This window comes from Dicentrarchus labrax, unplaced genomic scaffold (genome assembly GCF_905237075.1).
Source record: "Dicentrarchus labrax unplaced genomic scaffold, dlabrax2021, whole genome shotgun sequence".
Taxonomy (NCBI): domain Eukaryota; kingdom Metazoa; phylum Chordata; class Actinopteri; family Moronidae; genus Dicentrarchus; species Dicentrarchus labrax.
The window spans coordinates 9,856,586-9,866,408 of record NW_026136712.1 but is presented as its reverse complement, the minus strand read 5'-3'; the positions used below and the strand labels follow the sequence as shown (position 1 = coordinate 9,866,408).

Genomic DNA, 9,823 nt, shown 5'->3' with positions numbered 1-9,823 from the left:
ATCAGAGCGGCCCGAACCCAACATTGTGCCGAGGATAGATTCAGGTGCCCTGAACGTAGCCTCTCAGGCACGAGCTACTCACAGGCTGCCGTCCCCCTGGTGTCTCCCCTAACGACAACTTATATTTAGGTTTGTGTTAGGGAAGGTTAATGTTAAGGTTAGTGTCGTAGTTGGGGGGTTTTGACAGCGTTTTTATAAATATTCAACACAGGCAAACAGAAGGCGCTAGCTACCCGAGAGACAAACTGAAAGGCAATGAAACCTCACAACAAAAGTGGGCTTGCCTGTGATTTGTTTACGTAGTTAGCGTTGACAGGCAGCTTCAGGCCTACTAGTTACCTGTAGCTCTGTAGCTAGTGAGCCGCACCAGTGGCCACCGACGACAGCGGACAGCAAAGTAAGAAAGTCTAATCGAGTAAGTTTTAATTCTTCATTGAACTTAAATTGCGATAACGTTAGCCTGTATTCCTGCTTTCTGTCTGTGTGTGGGGGGGGGGCTGGACTTTGTTCAACAAGTTAGCAACTTTACCAGCTGTTACCAAACTCAAGCTCGCTAGCAATGATAGCTATCCGATATTGACTACTTGGAGAAATCCTTCCTCTTGGGTTACGCTAACATCGTACGGTAAATTATCAGATTTTTAAATATCTTTGACAGTAGATCTGCTTGCTAATTTACATAACCTGCTTACCTGTGAGAGTAATACGCTTGCGGCTAGGGAACAAATAACAGGATGTGCTAGCCTGGGTGATGGTTATTCATTATTATGGTTTTTGTGCTGAGAAATCACTGGAGTCAGTGCTGGCACGCCTGAATAGGCTCAGATCCACAAAGGTTGATGCAGCAGAAATAGCTGGACTGATAGACACTGCTGCCTTCAGTATTTTTTCATGTGCTATATCTGTGAGTGCCACAGTTTGTAGTTTACTCTGGGACAGATACAGGAGCAAACTGTACGCCATAATGGGAGTATCCCCTTGGTAGTAAATAAACAGGGTTGGGTCATTTAAGCTTGTATCTATAATCAGCGTTATATTGAAAAAGGTTTTTACTGTAAACTCTTCTCCCTATCGAATAGATCTGTGGGCCGGTAATGCATTAAGGAGACAATGGAGACCACAGACAGTGCCACTGAGGGCGACCCTCTGAAGAGGGGAGAAGACGGGGCAGAGACAGGAACTGCACCATCAGCTACAGAGCTGAAGAAGAAGAGTTGTAAGGAAGTCTTGGGTTTTTCCAAGCTGACCCACTGGCGAACTGCAGTGTTCTTCCTCTCCTTGTTCCTGTGCCTCACCATAGTGTTTGCCTTCTCCTTCATAATCCCCTGTCCTGTCAGACCGCAGTATCTCATTTCCTGGAACAGGACTTTCTCTGAAGCAGGTGTGTACATTTGTGTGCTTTTCACTGTTTGCTATTGTTTAAAATGCAAATGTGTAACTATTATTGTCTACTTCTCCACCACAGCAACCTATGACTTCTTAGCTATTGAAGATGCAAGCAAGGACAAGGTGATGGATGTCCTGTTTGTCCTCAAAAACACAGAAGGCAGTCAGAACAATACATGTGCTGGTGCAGGTATAAAGTGTAATTTAATCTTTTGAGGGAATAAGCTGTCTATGTGGTGGCTCTATATCATGTTTTTGTTAATTTTTCTCCCACTGTTTTTCTCCAGGTCTGCCCTCGCCATGTGTGTTTGTGTTAGCGGTGGATGGGACCGATGGAGAGACCCTGTGGGGGCGTCCACTGGATCCTGAATTCCACTGGGCCCAGTGTGGTCTGAACAAAGATGCAAGCAGAACCTGGGACTGTCTGCTGTCCCATTCTGACCAACTCACAGCCATTGACAAATACACTGGTTAGTGACTCACATTTTAATAATGTATAGAAATCTATGCAGTCATAGCATCAAAACTAACCTGGAAGTTTCCTACATTGAAAACGAGTCATTCCTGTTTTCTTTTTTTAATTAATTCATTATTCTTAAGACAGACATACAAATCTTTTCAGCCCCTATGTATAGATTTTTTTTTCTTACAGATAGTTCTGATGCTATGTTTTTTTTGTTAAAATTATTATATTGCTTGCAGTCCATTTATTGTCCCCAGGTTGGATTTGTTTAACAACTAAAGCATTGTTAACATTAAAGAAATACATTTTAGTAGGAAGAAAATTTTATTTTGCACAAAATTGAGGAAAATCTATTTACTGATGATCCCTGAGATGCAAAAGCTCAGAGAAAGGTCAGTAAGTGGGCCTTGAGTTAAGATTATTTTGTCACTATTCCCAGGTTCAAGTTCAAGTTCAACTTTTCAAAAAAGTTGTAGTTTTGGTTATAAAATCATATAAACTCAGTCAGACTGAGAGTTTCCATGTGTGTGTGTGTGTGTGTGTGTGTGTGTGTGTGTGTGACGTACAGGTGACGTCATGTGGCAGCAGCCTCATCCTCCTGGTCTGCACACCACTGTGCCTGTTCTTAGTGTCCCAGATCTGGACAGGGACAAGGTCAGCGATGTGGCTCTGGTGGCATCTGACAACTCACAGGTAAACCTCAGTAATGTCATTTATTAGTGCTGCATTTGTTTCCTTGCTTTGCTCATTTCCTACATTGTAAGGATGGAGTCATGCTGTATATTGTATTCTCAAATATGTTCCAGGCAGTGAAATAATCTGTTGAAATGCTGCACAATAGAATTGACCCAATTTCAATGTCACTTGTCATATCTGCAGACTCAGCTGGTATTCCTCTCAGGGAAGACGGGTGTCCAGATTGGTTCTACGGTGGTTCTTGACACCACAGAGACAGCCAGTCATCTTCTCCATTACACTACAGAAGGTTCTCACTACATACTGCTACAAAAAGGTTTGTATCTGCAATCAGCTGTGACAGTCACGATAGGCTACAGCACATCTGTACTCAAACCAGTTAAGTATTTCCTAATGGAGGACTGCTGCACTGTATTAAAGTAATTAAGAAGTGTCAGACATTTGAAGTAGGTCAGCTGCTCTGTAGGACTGGAGGAGAAAATCCAACCCAAGGTTAAAAAGCCTTTATTAGTATGTATCTGGAAACCAATGGGATTTAACTTAAAACTGTCCTCAGGGTGTGTGCTATTTTTGTCAGGAGTAGTGCTATTGTAGAAAATGCTGGCACTTGATCAGAGAGTAGAGAGGTGGTCATGGGGGAACATCACAGTGTTATGGTGAAGCTTAATATTCAGTAAAAGTTGTGTCATGCAATATATACATACAAGTATCATTTATTCTTATTGGAGTGTTTGACATTTTTATTTTATAAAATGACGAATGAATAAAAGAACTGTTGTACAGTAGCAGTAGTGAGTAATCTTGTGCTCATTCACAGACACTGGCTTGTATGGACTGGCACTGTGGAGGATTGCTGCCAAGGCAGGGATAGAGGTGGGCCTCAAGAAGGATAAACACTGGGAGAAGAACGCCAGCACAACATCTGGCCTCGTACCCATCTACAAGTAAGAAGCAGCCTACATTAACTTGTTGATTATCACCTCAGCAGCACAGGTTCACTTAACAGCGAGTCGTCATTGAGACTTTTGCTAACATTTATTCCTGTGTTGTAGGTCTGACTCAATGAGACAAGTGCTCAGAACAGGAGAAACAGATGATTCACCCAACCTGCTGCTTGTGACTGGGAAGGAGGTCGCATTAGTCAACGGAAAAAATCTGCAGCTACTGTGGAGATTCAATTCCAGCTCAGTCCTCAGGTTGTTGTTTTTTTTTTCTTTTTTATTGCATCAATTATTTAGAGCTGAAAAGATTAGTTGATGGATCGATCAGCAGAAAAGCAATTAGCAACCATTATGATTATTGATTGATTGATTGGTTGATTTAAGGTCCCATGTGTGACATAAAGAGGATCTATTGGCAGAAATAAAATATAATATTCATTGGTATGTTTTCATTAGTGTATAATCACCTGAATTTTTTCCAAGAAGGGACAAATCAAACACTGGCTCTAGAAAGGGCCTTTTGTGTTTTAGGTTTCGCTGCTGCTGTAGTTTCTCTTACACAGTTGGTTGAGCGGTTTCAGTTGGTTGCAGTCTTTAACTTCACCGCTAGATGCCACCAAACCTTACACACTGGTCCTTTTTAAGTTGTTGTTGAAGCAAAACCTGTACTAGTCAGGCTTCTCACATGTGAATATTCGCTGACTTTCTACAATAGTAATCCGAATATCGCTGGGTTTTGGGTCGTTGGTTGGACAACACAAGCAATCTGAATATGTCAGCTTGGGCATTTTACACTTTTTTCTGACATTTCATAGACAGAATGGTTGATGGTTGATTTAATTGAGAAAATAGTCAGCAGATGAATCAATAATGACATTAATAGCTGTTCATTTCAACTTTGTTTAGGGAGAGCATTATCAAATTAAACCATATACTGGTATTATAACCAGACTGGTTGAATCTAAAACTCTTCTCCTCTGTGTTCTCATTCATTCAGAGAGCCTTCCTTTGGTCACTTTAACAAAGACGATGTGCTTGATGTTGTGGTTGAGGAAGAAATTGGCAACTACACAAAGAGGGTAAGTTGGGTCTTAAACATACAAACACTGCTGTGATACCTATATTCTGTGTCTCTCATATGGAGAATTGAATCGTTCATTAACTGTGTGTCTTGTGTTTAGGTTATAATTCTTGATGGGAAGTCCGGTGGTGTGCTGTGGGAAGTCAACCTTTTGGCCACTCCTAACTCACCGAGACCCGCCTCAATACACACCACCAACTCTTTCTCGATCTTTGTGTTTTGGGGCACAATGCCCTCAGAGATCAACTCAACTGTAAGTAAACTGCATTTATTTAAAAATGGCATGTTAACAGATTTCGCATAAAATGCTAATTTGACTCAAATGTTTCCTTCCAGGTGCCATTAATTAGTGACCGACGTTCTTACATGCTCCATCCTCTCCATTCTAAAGTTCTCCTTGAGTCAACCAGTTCCATGGACTACATCGTAACATTTAAAGGTGAGTTTTGCTCTTGTGCTCTAATGAAACTATCATTTAACTGCTATGACATGTGAACGAGTGGTTGGACAGCTGGGGAAACACAGTGGTCAGCTCTTTGTGTGACCTGCTGTTGTGTTTTTATCTTAGCCACACTGTTGGAGCGTGGACGCCATGCTGCCTACATCCTGCTGACAGGTCCTGACACGGAGGGAGCCAAAGGCACGGTGGTCCTCAGCAAGCGAAAGCTGAAGCAGGACGTCCCTGACAGCAATGTACTCCGTATTGGCAGCGGCGGAAGTTTAGAGACCAATGAGTTCATCAAAGAGGCCTTCAACCGTCTCCGCTTCAGCGATTGGTGAAAGGACCAACTGTGACACGCGCAGTACATCCTCCATTTTGGCACGGCTAACTGTACGGTAGCTTAAATGAACTCTAAAAACCAAAGTGTGTACACTAGCTATGACTTTCCAACTGCTGACAACCAAAAAAATGTGTTTAGAGACTTGGCTTGGTTTGACAGGGTTCTTCCATTGATCTCCATTGGACAAACTGGGCATGATCTGTTTTCAGACTTGACTGCATACATAGTATCATGAGTTTGATCCTAATCACATGGCCTGGATTGCTATTCTCCTGCTGATTAATCCATTAAGAGGACCTGCCTCGCTGTATTGTTTCTAGCACTTCAATGCAATGCTCTTTTTTTAAACTGTGGAGGCTGGATAATTATTTTGATCTATGCAACTTTATGTCGCACTTGGCTTTAAAAGGTAGCAGATACAGGTGGTAGTTCCTATGTAATTCAAATTATAGTAGCCTTAAAGGAATAGTTATGCAGTTACAAAGTTAACAGTAAAACAGACTTGAAATATGAACCAACCAGCCTTAAGGTGGACTTTATGTTACATTGTTTCGTATTCTGTTTGTGATATTGATAAGGCAGTCTCGTAGTCAATGGTACTGTTGTCTATAATCAAGACGTGTCCCTTACTTAATCAATCCAAGATGCTGTAACTAGTGATGCTCTTTAATGCACATTGACTAAACCTTTGAGTCTCAAAGGTTCTCTGTAATGTTGAGTTATTGCTGTGGGGGGTTTTTTCCTAAGTGATTCCTATTTGTTAAATAAGTGAAAATGAGGTTCTTGTTTTTGCTCTACATTAATATATTGAACCTGTGGGATGTGGCTTTGTTGGAGCTCTTTTTTTTTTTTTTTTTTTCTTGACTTGATATGTTGAATTTAAGCAATAATAAACCATTTTAAAACAACTGCTTTTGATTATTCTCAAGGATGGCTTATTAGAGAGCAAATACAATGAAAGTCTAAGAAAATACCTGGGGCTAATTATTAGTTGTTGGAAGTTGTAGTCCTCTTTGCAAAACCAAACAAACAGAGAGCAATTAAATCATTTTATCTACATATATTCTATGATTAGCATACAGCTGATTTAGATTATTTGGGGGCTTTTATTGCTTATTTTTGATTTGATAGGACCAGCTGTAGAGAGACTTTATATAAGTTTCTTCAATATAGTGTCATAAACGTAGCAAAACAATAACTAGATAATCTAATACTGAATGCCTTAATACCATTCAATTAATATAAAGTTATCATTAAACACAAGTTAACCTCCCAGCTACCCCATAGAACCAGTAAAGAAAATAGTCCTAATCAATAATATAAAAGCAACCCTCTGCTGCCCTCTTGTGTTGCACCTGTATACTGCATTGCAACGGAACACAGCAGCCAAGCGCAGTACTCCAATGAGGCCGCCTGTCTGGCTCATGACTGTCCATGGATGTATTGAAGTCAGTCACGTATCGGGCGGGTGGGGGGGGTTTAGTTTACTCCCTAAATAATTACAGCGCGTCGTATAGTCACCATGACGCACGATTGCTGACGGACTCCTGCCCTCCTGAATTACTTTGTGGGAATGGAAAGTCGCTCTGCTGGATCACGTAGTCCAACGTACCTGACATTTCCTTCTTGGAAAGCCCGTGCACGACAGGTTCAGGCGCTGCTGGAGGGGAGCTGTACAGAGCGCCCAAACTGCACGCCTCGGGGTCATGATTGGGTCGCATTTGACACCATCCCATCAGAAAAGTGGGATAAATTTGGAGCCACAGCACAATCTTCAGTTTGGGTATCTTAAATGCCCCTTAAGTTAGATGGAACTGCCCTGTTATTCTGCATCAATAAGGACTGCGCTTTTCTATCCCCTTGTAATTCATTTGATGTGACTCATACAGTATCGCCGCGGCGCCCACACACACACACACACACACACACGCACACACGAACCAGGCTGTAATTCCTAGACAGAGTTTGGGCCGAACTGAGCATTTGCCAGCCGCTCATGTTATTTCTTCATCTGAATAAGGATGAGGAGCACCACGACCTCTCCTTAATAAAACTCCAATAAAAGCACACGTCATACCTCAAATACTGAGTGCAATGATTAACAAAAACACCGAATGGCAGAACACTTCCGCCTCGAGAAGAAAAAAAGTTCACAGCCGTGTATGAAACACATTAAACAGTATTATAACCCCGCCACGCCGCTCCCGCCTCTCACTACCCCGCACATCATTTAACGCAGACCTGTGTAGACAGTCTGAGTCTTGAGATAATATGTGTGTGTGTCTGTCAGTTCAATGTGACCTGCGGCCGCCATATCAATATGATACGTCTGCACGGCCGCAACATCTCCAGAGCGGAGCGCGCGCGCGTGGGGCGCACACTGCTTATCAGAGGAACGAGACACTTTCACCGACCGGTATAAAGTCACTTTGAGCTCGAGCCAGCGACTGCCACGAAAAAGGTAACGTTTACTTGCACGTCTTTAATTATTTTCTTAAAAACTCTTCCTCCCGAGGCACATGCCCAAATGTGTTTAAGGTAATGTAGTCTATACATTATGAGGGAAAAGTCGTACAAAAATATGCTAATCTGTCGCGTCTGAAAATGATATCACTAATCTGAGTTGTGTTTTTTTTTATCCATTACCGGAAGATGTATTTTACCTTGTAATAGCAATTAATCACCTGGGTATATATAAATATCGAGTATAACTTGTTTGTATGGAAAAGAAACAGAAACTGATTTTCTTCTGTTAGGAAGAACTGCTTGTAAAGGCCTGCTGGACAGGCTGTTGATAGGCTGTCTGCCAATATCGTTTAACACCTATTCGGTTTTCTTCGCGTTTTGGGGTAAAATTATTATTATTTTTACTGTTATTATTATTATCAGGCGCTGGTTTGATTGCCGGCCGCGGATTTAATGATGTATTGCACTGTAGATTTGCTCTGTGAAAGGAGACTGGATAAAAGCTGTATATTTCCAGAAAGATCCTTAAAGTGCCGCATGCAGCACCCCTAAATCTGCACATAGTCCTCTGCTGAGCCTGCAGTCGGTGCTGATGTTCAACCAGAGAGCGTTCATATAAAGTCAGTCCACACACTGTGCAGTTTATATGCACACTTAGCCTACAGCTATATATCATTACGTCGGTCTGGCTGTGTTTGCACACAGTGGGACTGTATGGTTGAAACGAGCTTTGGCTTTTGGCTTTCTTTTGCATCCTACAGTATCCACTGATGCTATTCTCTTGACAGAGGTGAAAATGGCTGAGGACATTCAGACAAAACTTGAGAAATATCGCACAGCCCCCTTTGATGCCAGATTCCCCAACCAGAACCAGACCAGGAACTGCTGGTCCAACTATCTGGGTAAGACTTTCACACCAAGGTCAAAGCTGTCAGCTGTGGTTCCAGATATTTCTCACCTGTCTAAATGAAGATAAAATATATATTTAACAACAAGTTAAATGTATGAAGACATGCTGCCATGTAGATATTAAAATATAATCAAATACCTTTCATTGATGATGTACCAAATCTAACTCAGGTAAAGAATGCCACTCTAAGAACCGAATGCAGGTAGTCCTCTGGGCTGGAGGTAATCCTGGATACATGTCAGTAGCAATGAGCCACTGACATGACCCTTTGTCTTGAAACATGGATCGAGGCCATGAGCTTTTAAATATATTCATTGTTGTTATTGTGTCTCTATTAATAGACTATCATCGCTGCCAGAAAGCTCTGGACGCCAAAGGAGTGGACACCGCCCCATGTGACTGGTACAAAAGGGTCTACAAATCACTCTGCCCCTTATCCTGGGTAAATCATTTCTCACAACTTTTTTTTTTTATGAGAGAAACCAAAAAAGGATATATACACGGTACTCTCCCCTATGTGGACTGAGTTTGTTTAGCAGGGGTCAAACAACTTTATCGCATTCCTGTGAGTCTCTGCTCCGTCCTGAGAACCCAAACAACATGGAGAGTTTTAGGCCAAAATTAGACATATGAGACTCTGCTTTTAAATAGTTCTCTCTCATTCTTCTTTTTTCTTTATGTCTCAAAATAAGTTTCCCCCTCTCAAATTTCATCCCTTTAGGTCCAGAAATGGGATGACCAGAGAGAAGAGGGCACCTTTCCAGGAAAAATCTAAGACTACCATCTCCGAAGCTGTTGGTCTGCAAAGATATAATCTTCTCAGCTAAATGTTTGTTTAAGTGGTGGGAGACCACGTGGCTCCATCACCACCTTTCCACAGCTGATGCTCTGTACTAGGAGCACTCTGTAACTGAATGGTCATTCCTTACAAATATCATGAAATGTATAGCAGATTCTGCATTAAAGTATCTCAGGATATATTTAAGTAGCTGTTGTCCCTTATGTTTTTCTCTTACTGGTGACCTTTTAATCCCACCAGGGGAGTATTAATTAATACTTGTGTTCATTCAGAACAGTGTCAGGTGTGAGGATGTCTGA

The 9,823-nt window shown here is 41.6% G+C and overlaps 2 protein-coding genes across 5 annotated transcripts; both read left to right on the top strand.

The window, feature by feature from the left end:
• Positions 1–45: 45 nt before the first annotated feature.
• fam234a (family with sequence similarity 234 member A) lies at positions 46–6,257 on the top strand. 3 transcript variants are annotated; one of them, XM_051418650.1, is made up of 12 exons: positions 46–397; positions 1,080–1,381; positions 1,466–1,576; positions 1,674–1,856; positions 2,418–2,542; positions 2,729–2,861; positions 3,363–3,489; positions 3,598–3,741; positions 4,484–4,565; positions 4,668–4,820; positions 4,904–5,006; positions 5,136–6,257. In XM_051418650.1, the coding sequence occupies exons 2-12, from the start codon at positions 1,111–1,113 to the stop codon at positions 5,345–5,347; spliced, it is 1,644 nt and encodes a 547-aa protein (XP_051274610.1). In that variant the 5' UTR covers positions 46–397; positions 1,080–1,110; the 3' UTR covers positions 5,348–6,257. The 3 variants fall into 3 exon arrangements, with proteins under 3 accessions (XP_051274610.1, XP_051274609.1, XP_051274611.1); XM_051418649.1 differs by having other exon boundaries at positions 46–415; XM_051418651.1 differs by lacking the exon at positions 46–397 and adding an exon at positions 609–625.
• Positions 6,258–7,641: 1,384 nt separating this feature from the next.
• Positions 7,642–9,710, top strand: LOC127373824 (cytochrome c oxidase subunit 6B1). 2 transcript variants are annotated; one of them, XM_051418663.1, is made up of 4 exons: positions 7,642–7,810; positions 8,604–8,717; positions 9,067–9,167; positions 9,447–9,710. In XM_051418663.1, exons 2-4 carry the CDS (start codon positions 8,612–8,614, stop codon positions 9,498–9,500), a joined length of 261 nt encoding a protein of 86 aa, XP_051274623.1. In that variant the 5' UTR covers positions 7,642–7,810; positions 8,604–8,611; the 3' UTR covers positions 9,501–9,710. The 2 variants fall into 2 exon arrangements, with proteins under 2 accessions (XP_051274623.1, XP_051274622.1); XM_051418662.1 differs by having other exon boundaries at positions 7,647–7,810; positions 8,577–8,717.
• The last annotated feature ends 113 nt before the right edge of the window (positions 9,711–9,823 follow it).

Coding starts and splice junctions, on each gene's coding strand:
- fam234a (XM_051418650.1), top strand. CDS start 1,111: ATGGAGACCACAGACAGTGCCACTGAGGGCGACCCTCTGAAGAGGGGA. Junction 2,862..3,362: donor CTACATACTGCTACAAAAAG/GTTTGTATCTGC, acceptor GCTCATTCACAG/ACACTGGCTTGTATGGACTG. Junction 4,821..4,903: donor CCTCAGAGATCAACTCAACT/GTAAGTAAACTG, acceptor GTTTCCTTCCAG/GTGCCATTAATTAGTGACCG.
- LOC127373824 (XM_051418663.1), top strand. CDS start 8,612: ATGGCTGAGGACATTCAGACAAAACTTGAGAAATATCGCACAGCCCCC. Junction 8,718..9,066: donor CTGCTGGTCCAACTATCTGG/GTAAGACTTTCA, acceptor CTCTATTAATAG/ACTATCATCGCTGCCAGAAA. Junction 9,168..9,446: donor CACTCTGCCCCTTATCCTGG/GTAAATCATTTC, acceptor TCATCCCTTTAG/GTCCAGAAATGGGATGACCA.